At 49.3% G+C, this 17,194-nt stretch overlaps 1 protein-coding gene across 6 annotated transcripts in view; it reads left to right on the top strand.

The window, feature by feature from the left end:
• CRACDL (CRACD like) overlaps nucleotides 1-16,288 on the top strand; it is a 117,897-nt gene extending 101,609 nt beyond the window's left edge. For 5 of the 6 annotated variants that reach the window (XM_084753638.1, XM_084753639.1, XM_084753637.1 and 2 more), the window contains exons 8-10: nucleotides 13,287-13,456; nucleotides 14,456-14,600; nucleotides 15,495-16,288. In XM_084753638.1, the coding sequence (XP_084609764.1) occupies nucleotides 13,287-13,456; nucleotides 14,456-14,600; nucleotides 15,495-15,637 (458 nt within the window). In that variant the 3' untranslated portion in view covers nucleotides 15,638-16,288. The remainder of the gene's footprint in view (nucleotides 1-13,286; nucleotides 13,457-14,455; nucleotides 14,601-15,494) is intronic. The other variant, XM_084753634.1, reaches the window with a different exon arrangement.
• Nucleotides 16,289-17,194: the final 906 nt, after the last annotated feature.

The following is a 17,194-nucleotide window of genomic DNA, read 5'->3' on the forward strand; positions in this document are numbered from 1 at the left end:
CAGTTCACATTTTCAGAGAAGCCACAAAGGACTGTCTAGTCAAAATTCTTCTTTTTTAGAAGCAGCCGGTGCCTTTCACATCTAGGTTTCCACTCCTTTCTTTATCCTGTGTTGCAGGCACAGTGTTTTCTTGGCATTCTATGTATTGTTCTTCCAGTAAGTTCTCTGATTTTTCTAGTCTTCAAAGCCAAACTTAACTGTTCAACGTTTCTTGACCCCAACTGTCCTATTGTTGTTGTTGTTGTTGCTGCTGCTGTTGCTTAATTTTCATGGTTCTGGGGGGTCGAATCCAGGCCCTTGCACGCCCTCAACTGCCAAGTTCTACCCTGATTTCATGGTTTTCTCTGAGTGAGCTTTGCACTTAACACTTACCTCAATTTCATCATGTAGCTGCACTGTTAGTACTGGGTTGTTAACAAATAATGTTTCTAGGAGACTTTTTAAATATACAAGACACAGACACCTCCTCCCTACCTCTCTCTGAGTGTCATCTAAACCCTGCCCTACAGGAAGAGCCATGCTGCAGGCCTGCCTCTCACATACTGGGATAGGCACATGATTGACTTTTTTTCTCATCACAACATGCTACCCACATTGGCTTGCCATTTGCTATTTGGAGTCCACAGTAAATCAAACACCTCTTTCATTTTCAGTTTGAGTGGCTCGGGCCCTGTCATCTTAAGCACTGCCTACTATGTGTACCACCTGATGAAGGGCATTGTGCTTGTTTTGAGTCTGTTTTTTTCTCTTTGGTCACTGTCCTGGCTAGTGTGATGTCACCTTGACACAAGCTAAAGTCCTTTTATAAGAGGGAACATCAATTGAGAAAATAACCCCCACCAGACTGGCCTACAGGCAAACCTGTGGTGCGTTTTCTTGATTGACGTTTGACTTGGGAGGGCTCAACTCACCGTTACCAGTGCCAGCCTTGGGCTGGTGGTCCTGGGAAATATAGTCAAGCAGGCTGAGCAGCCATGAGGAGCAAACCAGTAAGCAGCACCCTCCATGTCCTCAGCACTATTTCCTGCCTCTGGGTTCCTGCCTTGAGTTTCTGCACTGGCTTCCTTCTGTGATAGACCGTGGTGTAGATGTGTAAGATGCTCTCCTGCCCAAGTTGGTTTTGGCCTGGATGTTTTTATCTCAGCAATAGAAACTCTAACAAAGACTGTTACTATACTGTGGTCACCATTCTGGCCACTCTCACTTCTGAGTCACACTGTGGGCTCTCCCCAAAAGTGGACTCCGGTGCGCTGTTTACTAGGTGGCTCTAGATTGTCTCCCGTGACAACTGCACGGGTCTTCCAGCACAGTAGAGATTGTTCTCCACACACACACTGCCTCCTGGGTATTAGGTGGTGTTGGTTAGCCTGCACCCCACCCCTACCCGACAGGAAGGAAGAAAAATGTCAGTCATGTTGTCCAACTTGATCAGTGAGTTTCGACCGTCTCCACAGAAGGCGCTCTTACTTTCCCTCAGCCCACACCAGTCTCACATTGTTGTTTTTTTTCAGCACCGGGAACTGAACCCAGGCCAGGGTAAATACTGGGCAGGTGTTCTCACACCATAGACCCCTGGCACAGAACTCCCATGGGTAACCTGACCCTTTCCTGACCCCCGTCCAGTTCTCTGCCCAGAATCACCATGGGCTGTTCCCCTTTAAAAAGTCTCCATGCCTTCCAAACATGTGGAGGAGAGTTATAGCTCCTGTAGGCACTCAAAGGCTTTTTAGATTAGGGCCAGGGTGAGCAATTCTGCATTCTAAACCTATTTGCCTCCCCTCAGGCCCTGGGCGCTCCCCTCCAGCCACACACACACACACACACACACACACACACACACACACACACACACGGAAGCACACCTTGCCCCGACACGTCCCACACATTACACACTCTGCGTGGGAATCACACATAACTCTAACCTGAGCAACATGGATTTGCTGGGTTTGCTCTCCAGACTCAGCTAAGTTTCTCAAACTCTGGGTGTATTTCTTTGTACGTAAAATGAGGTTGTTGCCAATATGGGTTATGGGAACACAGAACAGCAAAGGCATTTTCTCTGTGACACATGGCGTTATTTCACAGTACACAACTATTTTCCCAAGGAAGTGTCAGTTTTCTCATCTGAGTGGCAGAGAACACACAGAGGCCAGGATTCTTCTCAGACCAAGGTGCCAGTCCACAGATGGAGAGCATCAGACAGTGTGTGTGTGTGCAGGATACAGAAGTTCAGGACCCGCTTACCAACCTGCCCCAAAGTAGTGATGGTGGAGCCTTGTAGGCCTTCCTATGACAAGCAGAGTCACAGCTCTGGGACTGCCCCCTCCCCCGGGGCGGGGACTGGGGCAGGCATGAACACCTCACATACTCTTCAGTCTCCTAGGAGATACTCATCGGGATGCTGGCCATGTGTTTCCTGTAGTTGAGGACCCTGGAGGGATTGGTTGCTAATCCCAGCTACTTACGGACACTGGGCAGAGAAGGCTTCTCTGTTACCTACTGTCGTCCCGATGCCTTCTCTGATGAGCTATTATGAGGAAAAGAGAACTCCCAGGGAGCTGCTGAAACCCAAGAGGCCTAAAAGTTGTCAGGAATTTTCCAGAATCCCTCTGGACATCTGTCAAGCATAGGACAAGCTCAGTAAGAGAGTGGCAGGTGTCAATCAAAGAGCTCTCTTGTTCTCCCACACCCACGTGTCCTCCTGGCCTTGCAGTCATTGAGAAGGGAGCCCCAGCTCAGACGCCTTGCCTTCAGAGAACAGGAAACTCTCCTTGACTCAGTTCAGGGACTGTGAGTTCCCATTTCCACCTGGGGCAGTTTTGGCTTCCGAGGGACATTTGCACCTCTCTAGAGACAAATAGGATCATCACGAAGCAGATAGAACGGAGGGAAGAAGATGGTGAACGTTCTCCAGGGCACAGGGCAGCCCGTCCACGCCGTAGAATTACAGAGCCTAGGATGAGTAACTCTGTCTTGGCCACTCAGAGTGAAAGTTCAATGGGGAGGAAGTGGGTGTACCAGAAATTCATGGGACTGCACCCCTTAATATGGTGTGCATGTTACTACTCTAAGTGAAGATGAAAAGTCAGAATGGCTGTGTTCGCATCTTAGCTTTGTTACACAGTGGCCATAGGCATTGGGAGTCTCTAGAGGAATTAAGGGCTTACTCAGTATGGTTACAAGAGCCCACCAAGAGCAGTAGCGCCCTTGGAAGGCCAAGAACCTACTAATCGCCTAGGCCTTGAGGCTGGGTGCATCAGCAGCTAGAATAGTCCAGCAATGGCTCGCACCAGAGAGGCCATGACCCAGTAGTGAGTCCAGCCTGGCACTGAAGCCCTAGAAGGTTCCGAAAGAGCTACTTGTCCTCTGTCCATACTGGGAACATGAGCTGGGGAGGCGGGAGGAGACACAGAAATTAAACCAAACTGGTTTCTGATACCAGTAATTAAATGAAAGAATCCTCCTCCTTCCGTGTCCTTTTTATCTGGGCTGATACCAGAAGGTGCTACATCCACTAAGGCAAATAAGACCCATACAGGCTCATCCACAGGCCAACCTGACATAGACAGTCCTTCAACTGAGTCATGACATGTTGACATTTAAAACCAACCAGCCATGCGGGGCTGTGGTGGCACACACCTTTAATCCCAGCACTTGGGAGGCAGAGGCAGGTGGATCACTGTGAGTTCGAGGCCAGTCTGGTCTACAAAGGGAGTCCAGGACAGCCAAGGCTACACAGAGAAACCCTGTCTCGAAAAACAATTTTTTTTTAAATAAATAAAATAAGACCAACCAGCCTAGACAAGTGATCCTTGGCAAGTAAGTGACTTTATTCCATGAGCCTCTTGGTCGGGGTCTGAAAAATACATGCTGAGGAGGCTTGTGAATGTCTGAGCACCATGCCTGCCAGGGTTTGAATTTTGAATGCCTCTCAAAGGCCCACGTGTCACGTGTTGAAGACTTGGTTCCAGCTCGTAAGCCTTTTGGGAGTAGAAGGAACCTTTGGCAGGAAGGAGATTAGGTGAACCTTTGAAAGAAAAGGACTACAGTCTCTTCCTGTCCCTGTTTTGTTTCCTGGGTCACAAGAGGTGAACAGGTTTCCTCGGCCCCAGGTTTCTGCCATCATGTCTTCTGCTGCCACAGGCCCGAAGAAACAGGGCCAAGTGGGCGTAGACACCCTGACACACCTTGAGCCAAAATAAATATTTCCTTAGTTAGAGTAAGTCCAGCCAGTGCTTTGTTGTAGTGACAGAAGATTAACAGTGCCTTTCCGAGAAGTAAAGGGGAGCGGAACTCGGTTCTTACCACCTCTTTGGTCGGGAGGCCTTACCCACCCGCTAAGCCTTGGTGAGGGAGGACCCAGTTGTGTGCCAGGTGGGAGATCTTCACTCTGCAGACAAGGGTCATCCCTGAAAGTGGTCACTCATCTCCTTCTTGGTCACTGGCAGCAGTTCTCATGGGGTTCCCGTTGTTACTGGTCAGGAGGGCAAGGCTCTCTCTCTCTCACAGAGGGTGTTTGTGTGTCTTTCAGGTTGTAGGGAGAAGATGTCACACAACACAGTAGTTTTCGTCTTCCCATTATTCTGCTGCAATTCAAAATTATTTTCAAATAATTGTCCCCCATATCATGCGTTCTCACAAGATCCCAAGTCTAGCTGATGCAGGTGACAGGGACCTGCTGGCTCTGGGCTGAGAGCTGGGCTTGGGACGCTGCTTTGGGCCTGAGAGACTAGTTTTAATTGCACAGTTAGTTGGTGGCAGTTAAAAAAAAAAAAAGATTGTCCTTTGGGCCTAGCAACCCCCGCCACCCCCCCCACACACACACACCCCAACACATCTTGGCTCCCAGGTGCCCCACTGTGAGGTGTAGACATTGGGCTGGGCCAGTCTGAGATGCTTGCCGGTCTTGCCTGGCTAGCCATCGGGCAGCAAGCTCTTGCCTTGAGCGAGGAAGAGATCCTGACAAGGCACCTGGCCCTCAGGATGCCCCAGGAGAATGTGCCCGCACATGGCTGACCAGGTTCCTGGCTTCACGCCACGTATCTTGCCCAGATATGAGTCATTTGTTGTTTTGTAAACACCTTCTCAGCAAGTTTGACCTCTGGGCAGGAGAACTTTGAAATGCAACAGACTGGGACAAAGTAGGCCCTTCGCTGTGAAGACAGAAAATTCCTTCTGTGGGTTCCAGCTTGAAGGTGTGCCCTGTGCAAAGGAAAAAGTGCGGAGTACCTTACAGAGACCAGCGGCCACACAAAGGGCGGAGAACTAGTCGGGTCCTTGCAGCTCTCTGACATCCTGGATATATAAGCCAGGACCATTGAGAGTGACAAAGGCGTTTAGAAATCATGATAATTTAGTTATTTGATGTGTGTGTATATACACTTACAGGCAGGTGTCTCATGGTGCATATGTGGGGGGGGGGGAGCGAGGACAACTTTGGGAGCTGTTTTTTTCTTTCCAGCATCTAGGTCCTGAGGTGTGTGGGGGCGGGGTCTAAGTCAGGTCTTCAGGATTAGCAGCAAGTGCCTCTACCTACATCCAGAGGCTTTCCTTCACCCTGTCTCTGGGTTTGAAGACTGTTAGAGAAGCTGTGTAGGTCAAGCAGAGGTGAGTTTGGGTTGTGGATGGGAATTAAAACCACAATAGAAGTCTGAGGCCGGGGCTGGAGAGATGGCTCAGCGGTTAAGAGCACCCACTGCTCTTCCAGAGGTCCTGAGTTCAATTCCCAGCAACCACATGGTGGCTCACAAGTATCTGTAATGGGATCTGATTCCCTCTTCTGGTGTGTGTGTGTGTGTGTGTGTGTGTGTGTGTGTGTGTGTGTGTGTGTGTACAGAGCACTCATATATATAAAATAAATGATAAATATATTTTTAAAAAAGAAGCCTGAGACTGAAGAAGCAGTCAAGCAAGGGGCCCCTGGCTGTGCCTCCTGGCCTGAGAGGAAGGGACGGAGGAGGACAATGTGGTCCCTGTGGCCTTGCCTGAGGCTTGGAAAGAGATTTTAGACACGATAGCCATCTCCCTGGGAGCTAGGGAGTAGTCAAAGGGACAGCCATCAGAAAGGCAAGTGGACGGGGGGCCCCAGGGTGCCTTGGAGGCTGAGGGGTAAAGAGATTGAAAAGTGAGGGAGGAGACTTCCTTCAGAGTCCTCGGATGCCCTTCCTCGCTCCATTGTGGAAGCAGCTCTGAGCCCACCCTATCTCTCCATGTGGACAGGAAGCTAGAATCTTCCCGACCCATGTCTAGCACCTAGTGAGTCCAGAGGCTCTTACTTGTTTCCCCCAGTTTTTATTTACTTTTGTGTGTTTATGTGTCATATGCATGTGTTTGTGTCCCTGTGTACTGTGTATGTACACGTGTGTGCGTGTGCACTCGAAGGTCAGAGGCAGATATTGGGCATCTCCCTTGGTTGCTCTCCATTTTATTTTTTGAGAGTGGGTCTGTCACTGACCCTGGAACTGACCAGTTGGTCAAGACCAGCTGTGAGCAGCTCCAGCGGTCATCCGGTCTCTGCCTGCCTAGCACTAGGATTTTAAGCACGTGACACCATATCTGGCTTTTTCATGTGGGAACTAGGGATCTGAATTCAGGTCCCCATGCTTGCACAGTAGACAGTTTACCTCCTGGGCCGCCCCTGGAGTCCCCTTGAAGGAAAGATAAACATGTTGTTTGTTTAGGTCACAAGTGGAGGATGAGAAAAAGACTTATGAGAGATCAGGTGATGTTTATTCCCTTAGAAGTCAGCCACCGTGTCGAGGAGATTGGTTGTTAACCAACTGAAAAACATCCTTGAACAAATTCTGATAGGAGATATAAATGTGAGCCAAAACCAGGAGGCGGGGCCTTTGGAGACTTGGGATAGTTTTGGCTGTTCATTGCTCCACTTCAAGATGCTCCTAGAGAGAACCACTTGAGGGAAGGCTTCAGGGCTGAGGTTCCAGGTTTTGGTTGCTCCAGGTTCCTGCAAAGGAAATCCTGGTGATTACACCAGGAGAATCGTTCCTCAGAACTGATATCCTTACAGTTTCATTGTTGTATTCTTTAATCTCCTTTTCCTTTTGTTTAGGCTAGTCGGGTTATAAGTGATGTACTCTAGTTTAATAAGTTTGTAATAAAATATATTTGTTAAGAAAACTGAGCCTACATCCCCTTGTTTGTACGTACTTTATATTGAAAAATAATATAGGTGTAGAAAATCCATACACACTTTTTGGGCAGAGCAGTGAATTTCAAAGTTAGGGGAAATACAAGGTGGGACCTTTAATTCTAGCACTTGGAAGGCTGCAGCAGGTGGATTTCAGTGAGTGTGAGGCCCACCTGGGCTACATACACACACATGCACACGCACACGCGCACACACACAGCTCAAATGTGTGGCACTAAAGAGACCACATAGAGGAAATGTATACAGTGCAGGAATTGAATGTCCTCCTGTTGTATCTCATCTGTTAACATGGGCACGAAGGAACTCAGATTTTTTCCCCCGGCCAAATGCGTGTGTCCAGATAATCTCAGAAGCATCTGATCTGAGGTTACAAATGCATTCTGGAAGGAGAGTGCCCTCATCCAGGGAACTGGCGAGCAATGGGCATTGACTGGTGGTTTCACTGGAGTCTAGCACAGGGTTCTGTGTTACGTGGGAGCCTGCTTTGTGGAAAGCCCTTGGCCGCTTTCAGAAGGCTCAGGATTTTTAGATTAAGCTGCGGCAGGCACTGTAAGCCTGAGTTCTGTTTTTAGGTTGCCCAGTGGCTGCTGAAAACCGAGAGAGTGTGTTGACCAGGATCTGTCTGTGAGCCAGGACAGATAAACAGATCAATGAAAGCTTTCAGAACAGAGCTGAAGTTCTTCGTGCTGGAAGCAAACACGAGGCGATGTATCTGTCCATGTCTGCCCCAGAAGTCCCCTTTGCATCTGCTTGTAGTCCCCACGCCCAACATGTAAATCAGAACAGTAGCTGGGGACCTAAAACAAGCAGACAGGGCTGTGCGCTGTTTACTGGAGTATTGAGGTACGGTGTGTGTCCGTCCCCGTCCCGTCCCGTCCCCCCCCCCCCCCCCCCCGTCTTCACCCCCTTGGGAGACGTGATTGCTGGTCCGCCCACTCAGGCCTCTTCCTCCCTAGGGAAGCCTTCGATACCTGGGAAGCAGCTGTGGATAGTCTTGCAAGGACAGTTTAGGCGCTGAGAAGATGATGTCAGTCAGCTAAAGTATTTTTGCCTCACTGGCATGAGGGCCTGAGTTGACTCCGCAGAGCCCACCCCGCCCTTCCCCCTCCCCCTTAGCCTACTCTCCCTGCACTGGGGGTGGGGGTGGGGCAAAGGAGGCCCTCTGGGGCTCCCTGGCCAGCGTAGTCTGGCTGGCTGATGAGTGACGCTGTCTCAGAAACTAAGGCACATAGAAATCATAGAGATTGAAGAAGACACTCCTGTCAACCTTTGGCCTGGCATGAACTTGTAGGCACACACTCACACGTGAATGTGCGCACACACATACAAATTGTTGCTTCAAGAAGGACAACACACACCAAGATTTTAGGAAGTGAAGACATCGTGCTAACTCTGTTCGAGTTTGCCCGGACCAAAACACCGGCTTAAATTTCTCAGCCAAAGAGCAGGGGCCCTTGGTGTTCACGTCCTGCAGCTCACTGCCTCCCGCCCACAGCTGTGTGATTGACAGCTCTGAGCCTCCAGGCTCAGCTTTGTGCCAGGTGTCATGTGAGGTGCGGCCCAGCATTTGCGTTTCACCCCCCCATGCCCTCAGCTGGTCACTTCTAGGATTCTTTCTGGAACAAAACAAAACAAACAAACAGTACAATTTGAACAGTACAGTTTGTTCTGTTTTGTTTTTCCGAGGCAGGGTTTCTCTGTGTAGGCCTGGCTGCCCTGTAACTCACTATATACCCCAGGCTGGCCTCAAACTCACAGCGATCCACCTGCCTCTGCCTCCCGAGTGCTGGGATTAAAGGTGTGCGCCACCACCCACCACCCGGCTAAGTTTGAATTTTAATAAGCCCCCAAAATCAAGAAAAAAAATGAGTAAATCAAAATGAGGGAAAGTGTGTGCCGTCTGTGGGCCGAACGTCCCCGGAATGGCTCAGTGGTTAGGACTTGGGGGAGGTGGCTCCTTGTAGAGTTTCTAAATACAGATAGCTAAGTCACAGACGTCCATAAGCTAAGTCATAAGCGCACTGCTTTAGTTTCCCCATGTTTCAAAAGATATGGGGAGACAGAAATCAATAAAGTGGTTGTGTTTACATTTATTTATTTATTTATTGGCAACAAAATAACAATGATGGCAGCTGTGGTGGCAACCTGTGGCTCTTTAGCACACAATGGAAAGGAGGACGGGGGGGGGGGGGCAGGGGGGGGGACAGAGACAAGGAATGGGACAGGGGACAGGGGACAGGCTCCGTGCTAGGGTTTGGAGGAGGGGGAGGGTTACTTTGATGACTTTACAAACATGTGGGAGGTAGAGAAGCGGGTCATCTTGTGGAGTTTCTACACTCATACCTACACACCCTCTTTCAGGGTGTACAGGGTGTAGCAGTGCACCCAGGGCACATTGCTAGCACATTGCTAGGCTGAGGCTGTAAACGCAGCCCCAGGACAGGCTGTCTTGAGGATTAACACTTTTACGTCTGTTTTCCCCAAATAGATCTTGAGGGAAGAGAGAATGTTACAGGGAAGGAAGGAATTTTGAGGGAAAAAAAAACCAAACAAACCATTTTATCAGCTGCTCCTTGGTGGAGTCCTGTCCTTATAGCGTAGTGATGGCTTCCTCAGCTCACAAGCTGTTTCCCCACCACGCAGTGGGGCTGTTTGGGAGTGAGCTCCCCACTCCCCACCCCTGCCCTCTGAAGTGTTCAGCTGTTTGTTCCCTGGCAGCTCTCTGGGGAGTCAGCCCCTCCCCGGCCCTCAGCAAAGGTCCAACAAGTGGTTTCTGGTGTTCAGTCAGAGAAATGCGTGGCTGTTTATGGGGGTGTCAGTTACAGACCTAGGCATGCTTGGCAACCTAAAGCCCTTGTCCTTCAGGGAAGAGGAACTAAAATGTCACAAGTATTTAACTAAATCCCCAGGAGACTAAAGTCTGTCTATTGAGGAAGGATGACAAATAAAGGAGTGTTCGCCTCTGGCTTTATTTGAATTGACACATGCTCAGTGTTCTGGGGCTGACCTTCTGAGCAGATTTAAACACAGAAAAGATTTGATGGTGCAACCTTGACCCTGAGAGTTAACGCTTTAAGTGGTGGGGGCGGGGGGGGGGGGGATCACTTACAAACTCCTCGGCCCCTGAAGGCTGCCGTATGCTTCCCACTGCCTCTCTAGCCTTCCCTAGCCTAGGTGGAGCACAGACTCAGAGCAGAGGGTGAGGGCATAGATCATAGTCAGTCAGGCCTGTGTCACAGACCTGTCACCCAGCTCTGCCCATACTTACTTGGGGCAGAGGGTGCGGCATCCCCAAGGCTTGGTATTGTGGGAAGTGTCCAAGTTGCGGGGGGGGGGGGGCGCATATAGGAAACAAGAAGGAAAGAAATGGCTGGTGAGGGAGCTTAGCCTGGGTCAGTGCGTAGTGGAGTTGCTGGCATAAGTCCCCTGTCTCATCCTGGCACTGCCTGGCGCAGCTGCAGGGTTCACCTACTCCTGTGGGTCAGCATGTGGACATGGAAACACGGGCACACACTGGTACAGGTGGAGACATTGCCACCCTACAGACGGGCAACTCAGGGGTGACCCCTCTGCTTGGAATGGAAATCTGGGGCACACTCCTGATACAGGGAAAGAAAAAAAAATTACTTCCTGCCAAGCTTAACATAGTTGCTTTGTGTGCGAGGCCACAGTTTCCATGCAAAGACCAGGAAAGAAAACATAAGTTGTCACAGCAGTGCCCCCCGAGGTATGAGCCTTGGGTTTGGTCCATCCTCTGGGCAGCCTCAGACCCCTGCTTCCCTCAGTGACCTCACACCAATCCCTCTTCCGTGCAGTCCCATATAACTTTTCTGCTTGTTTCTTTTAATTTTTAAAAATTTATGCGTACAAGTGTTTTGCTTGCATGTTTATACACCATGTGTGTACCTACAGAGGTCAAAGAAGGTGACATAACCCCTGTGGTGGTGAACCACACGTGGGACTCAAACCCGGGCCCTCTGGAAGAGCAGCCAGTGCTCTTAACAGCTTATCTTCCCATCCCCCTCCATGCTCAAATGAAATTATCCAAGTGTATGGCATTAAGAATTTACCAGAACCTTGTTTTGTGCCTTTGGCCTAAGAGGTGGCTGGAGGGCTAGCTACCTCACACTGAGAAGTGAGGAGGTGAGAGACTGGTTGTGAATTTAGTCTTACCAGAACTCTTCAGAATATGTTGTTAGCTGAGAGAATGAAGTGGAAACCCAGAGAGAAGCTCCCATTGGTTCCCGTGTGAGGCAGCTGCCTCAGTGGGATGGGGGGGGGGTGGGAGGATGGGGGGATGGGGGGGTGAGACAAGCAAAATGAGAACTTGGGGGGAACCCCTGTCCACTAAGGGTAAAGGTATGACAGGAGGTGGCAAAGAGGACCCTTTAAGAAAAAAGAAACCGGCTTGGTGAAGACCTTTTCCCAGTCTGTTCTGTTGACAGCGCCCTTGGCCTTACAGAAGCTTTTCAGTTTCCTGAGGTCCCATTTATTAACTGTTGATCTTAGAGCCTGAGCTGTTGGTGTTCTGTTCAGGAAGTTGTCTCCTGTGCCGATGAGTTCAAGGCTCTTCCCCACTTCTTCTAACAGAGTTAGTGTGTCTGGTTTTATGTTGAGGTCTTTAATCCACTTGGACTTTAGTTTTGTGCCAGGTGATAAATATGGGATCTATTTTCATTTTTCTACGTGCAGACATTTAGTTAGTCCAGCACCATTTGTTGAAGATGCTATCTTTTTCCCCACTGTATGGTTTTGGCTTGTTTGTCAAAAACCAAGTGTCCCTAGGTGTGTGGGTTCATTTCTGGGTCTTTGGCTCGGGAGCCTACCGTAGAGCTCCTCTGAAAGGCTCCACCCAGGGACGGATTGAAGCAGATGCTGAGACTCACAGCCAAACTTTAGGGTGAAGTGTAGGGGTCTTGTACAAGAGTTGGGGGATGGAAGGACCTAGAGAGGTCAGGAGCTCCACACGGGGCCCAATGGAGCCAACAAATCTGGGAGGAGGGGGTTGGGTACTTCAGAGACTGATGCACCAACCAAGGACTGTGCTTGGTAAAAATCTAGACCCTCTGCTTGGATGTAGCTGATTGGCAGCAGTCTCCTTGCGGGTCCCCTAATATGGGGAGTCGGGGCTGCTTCTGACATGGACTCTGTTGCTCACTAGTTGATCACTTCCAGAGGAAGAAGACACAAGCAGATTGGATAAGACTTGAGAGGCTGGGGTCAGGTGATAGGGGAGGAGGGCTCCCCTTCCTGAGGACCAGGGGAGGGGGAGGAAGGAGGAGGAAGAAGGGTAGGACCGGGAGGAGACAATGGAGGGGCCTACAATTGGGATGCAAAGTGAATAAATTTTTTTAAACTGTTTTAATTAAATTAAAAAAGAAAAGAAAAGAAAAGAAATCCCAGAGAGAGCCTCTAAAGATTTTGTGGACAGCAAGAGAAAAGAAACATAGTCTGTATTAAACATGCAGGCCCGCAGCACTTCCTGTGTCAGGTGAAGACAGAACGAAGCATGAAGTGGCTTTAGAAATGGCATCATAGGGGAGGGGAGAAAGGGGAAATGGGGGAGAGGGAGGAACGGGAGGATACACAGGATGGGATAACAACTGAGATGTAATATGAATAAGTTAATAAAATATAGTTTTTTAAAAAAGAAATGGCATCACATCTCACAAAGGGAATGTGGCTAGGACTGGCATGGGCTGCGCACAGCGAGTAAATCAGGAGTGGGGGAGCAGCGCTGGTCCCAAACGAAGACTCTGTCAAAGGCACCGTGTTTGCTCACACCTTTGTTCTCCCTCCATGCAGAAAGAATGCCCTGGTAGAACCTAGCTTTAAAATGCATGTTGGGGTGGCAGTTACATTTCATTTTTTGGTGGCTCAGACCTGAGGAGATAACCTATTTAAGGCATCTTTAGAAAAACTAAAGTCTGCAGAAGAAGAGAAATAAGGGCATCAGAGAGGCTGTGGTCGGGGGTAAGGGGATGTGGGGTCTCTCCTAGACTCAGCTCCTCAGCCCCACCTCAAGCAATACAGCGCCCCTTGCCTGGGAGAGATGCTGGGCATGGGACCTAAGAGAGGCCGAGGGACGGTCTATCTAACCTTGTCCCTTTTATCGCAGAGAAGGGTCAGCCTCCTGCTGCTACAGGCCCTGGGGCTGATGGGCAGGCCACCCCACCCTGGATCACCATGGCCCGGCAGAAGCGAAGAGGCCCCCCAGACCTGCCTGTCAGTCAGGAAGAGAAGCCTGGGGCACGGGTCCTGAAGACAGAGACCGGAAAGCAAGCCAAGGTGCCAAGGGCTCAGTTAACCCTTTCTGTGCTGTTCAGGGTGTGGTGGGGTCAGGTACTGCTATGATCACAGAGGTCCTGTGTGAACATCACAGAGACTGCGCTGACATGGTGACTGCTGACATGCGCTTGGCGACCAATGAGGCAAAGGCAGTATGCCAGATTCTAGGCCCCACAGAGGAGCAATCTGCCTGTTCCTTGCCTGTGTGGGCTGTCAGGAATGCAGTGGAGACAGGCCTCTCCTCTGGGCTCCTAGGCAACAACACAGCAGCTCAGCCTCTGGAAAAATTGAAGATAGTTAAAACAATGTCTCCCCTTAGATGCGTTAACACTGTCACTGGCTCCATGTCAGCTCATTGTGCGGTGATAAATGAACCCTGTTCCAGGCACTGCCTGCTGGCATCCCTTTGTCCTCACCTGGGACTGCACAGCCTGAATCCAGGGCTGTGTGTTGTATTCAACTGAAAATAGCTTTCACCAGCCCCAACATCTGTGCTTAGAAGCAGACCCTGTCCTTCTAGTACCCGGCATGGTAAGTGGGGTCCTGCTGCGTGGCAAAGGGAGCCTGCCCTGCGCTGGGATGTGCCTCCCTTTCTGCTAGTGCAATCCTCAGTTGTATCCTCACGCCGTACAGAGGAAGGGAAATTAAAAAAGGAAGTGTTAGCCCACTTCAGCTTGTGCCGTTATACCGTGTGTCATCACAACGCCACAAAACGATTTCCAAACCAAATTCATTTGGCCTTCGCATAGAATCCTTGCTGTCTAACCACCTGGGGCTGAGGCTGTGTTGTAGGGAGAAGGGAGGAGGCTCCATGTCATTTTGACGGGTGACATCGGTGAGCTGGTGCTCAGAGCGCTTCCTAGAAAGTAGCGGCAGCACGGTTCATCTTGGGAGAGACATCTTGAAAGCCAGCGACGGGACGGACATCTAGTCACTGTGGTGTTTACGCCTCTGAGTCTGTACGCTTGGACAGCATGTGCCATTTTTGTGTCTCCATAGGAGTCTGTGAAGCAGGGTGACTTTGTCCGAAGTAAATCTTTCCTGATGACTCCCGCCAAGCCTGCTGTGACCCCAAGGCAGGGGTCAAAGCTGAGCCTCAAGGAGGGACTGCAGAGAGGGATCTCACTGTCCCATCAGAACTTGGGTATGAGATTTGGCTTGTATTTCCAAGCACTTTGGTATTGTTAGGAACCAGATTTTTCCTGCAATTGCAGTTTGCTTTGGTGAATCACTTTGCGATGTTGAGCTGTCTTTTTTTTTTTTAATGCAGCTTTTATTGAGATGGAATTTACTCATCACGTAGCTCGCCCACTTGAAATTCAGTGCGCTTCAGTAGATCATGTGGATTTGTAGCGTCCTGACACCATGGTGGCCATCTAAGAATAGAGCATCCCCCTCCCACCGAAAAAAGCCACACACCTACTTATCACGTACCCTTCCCTTGTTGTAGCCTAGCACTAACCTACTTGGTGTCTCTCTAAGATTTGCTTTTTTGGGGAACATGAAATCATAAAATACGGGCTCCTTTCTCTGCCGGTTCTGAACATGAGCTCGCTGTGGTAGCATGTGTCTGTTTTCTCTCTCAGTGATGCTGGGGATGGAGCCCAGGGTCTCCTGCACACTGATAATATGCTGTTACTGAGTGACATCCCCAGAGGTAGCATCTTTTTAAATTTTTATTTATTTTGCATTGTAGTTAGTGACACAAAGATTTTACTGTCCTAGCCATCTTTAAGTGGGTGGCTGTGAAGGTGTCAGGCTCCCTCCCATGTGCAGCCCGCCTCCAAGTCCTGTGGTTAGACCACAGTGAACATTTCTTCACTCACTTTGCCTCTAGAACCATCTAAGCCTGCTGCAAGGCTCTCTTAATAATATACGCTCCATACTCGATGCTTAAAATCTTCGCACATTTACATATTAACAGACTGTGTGTTCTGGAACACGGTGGAGACCGTAGCATATATTTAAAGCTACACGAGAGACTTAGTGAAAATCCCCATCCCGTCTCCTGCTTTTGTTTGTTTTCTCTCTCTTCCAGCAGCTCAGGCTGTGGCCACGGCAGAGAAGGAGTTGCATCAGCTGAAGAGAGCCAGCTACGCTAGCACAGATCAGCCATCCTGGATGGAACTCGCCAGAAAGAAATCGCAAGCTTGGAGTGACATGCCCCAAATCATAAAATAGATTGGCAGCCTGCTGATGAAGGATGTCCACTGCGTTGATTGGCCACTTAGTTTTAAAACTGCCAATAACTCATGGCACACAGACTATGAAACTTAAGATTGATTTTTATCAACGGATTATGATGTGCTCCGGGAAGAGAGGGGAGCCGGGCGGAACAGAGAGGACCAGCCTCAGTGCTAGGCCAGAGGGTCTGCGGCAAGAACGCTGTAAAAATCCAGGGGCGCACTCCTGTGCTGAGGTATCAGTGTGAGCCTTTAAGGTCCCTGTGGCAAAGAGGCCCCAGACAGGCAGTGAATGGAACTGAAGAGAGACGCCCATGTTGAGTGCCCTTTAAGAAGAGAGCAGGAACTGCCTGAGTTCCAGGTCTGCGCTGTCACTTCTGGCCACCTTCTTGCCATGGACCACTGTCCCGTCTTTCACGTTTACTAACAGGCATGATGTTTGTGGTAAAACAGGGATGTCCTTTACAAAGGTACAATAGCTGCTACTGATCCAGGTTCCTGAAGAAACCCGCCCCGAGAGGGATGTGGCAAGGTCTGTCAATTCCTAGACCCTTTCCAAAAATAATTTTTAAACTTTTCCACTAGGCACCTGTGTCCTGAACCACTGCACACTGCATTGCCTGTTTAATAAAAGGTTTCAAAGATGTTACTGCTTTGTGTGTAAATGTTATTTTTTCTCACAGAGAACATCTTCCAATACTGAGTGGAATACCTACAACCTACAACTCCACTGGAAACCCTGGCTTGGTTGGGAGTTTGAGTTTTGGGGGTTTGGTTTGTTGGTTTTTACTGTTTAAACGAAACATTGGTGTTCATTTTGGAAAGAAAGAAGAATATGTAGGGTTTTTGCCCTCGTTTGCTCTGTGCATCATAACCTTGTACAAGTATAAAATTCATAAAGGCTGTCTGTCTCCGTTGGCTTTCAGTTGCTGTGATAAACATCGTGACCAAAAGCAGCTTGGAGAGGAAGGGGTTTATTTTGGCTTAGACACCCTAGGTCACGGTCCACTCAGGGAAGCCAAGGCTGGAACTCGGAGAAGAAACTGAAACACAGCCATGGGGAAATGCTGCTCTCCAGCTTGCTCCTCCTCAGCCTGCTTTCCTCTATAGCCCAGGGCCATCTGCCCAGGGATGTCCACTAGGAAGTGAGCTGGGCAAGAGAATATTCCCTTACAGGCTTGATGATGTGCTAGCTAATGAGGCATTTTCTCAATTAAAGGTTCCTCCTCCCAGGCAACCCTGGCTTGTTTCAAATTGACAGAAATTTAAAAGTAAGTAAATAAAAATAAATAAATATAAGCAGGATGCAATCAATATTTTTATAGCATTTCATTAATCCAACCTGCATATTGCTCACTGGCACATTAGTAAGGAATGCAGAATGTGGCAAAATTGGGCTAGAACAAAAAAGCTGGGATCTCAAAGTTCCTTAGTTGTTTTAAAACAATTCCAGTCTGTTCTCTCCACAAGATCCTCCATGGGAGTTAGTTCAGCTAGACTCAAACTTAGTCCGACATCACGATACGTTGTATTGTAACTTGATTTTATGTCTCCT

The sequence above is a fragment of the Acomys minous genome, assembly GCF_964271855.1.
Source record: "Acomys minous genome assembly, chromosome: 13".
NCBI classification, from domain to species: domain Eukaryota; kingdom Metazoa; phylum Chordata; class Mammalia; order Rodentia; family Muridae; genus Acomys; species Acomys minous.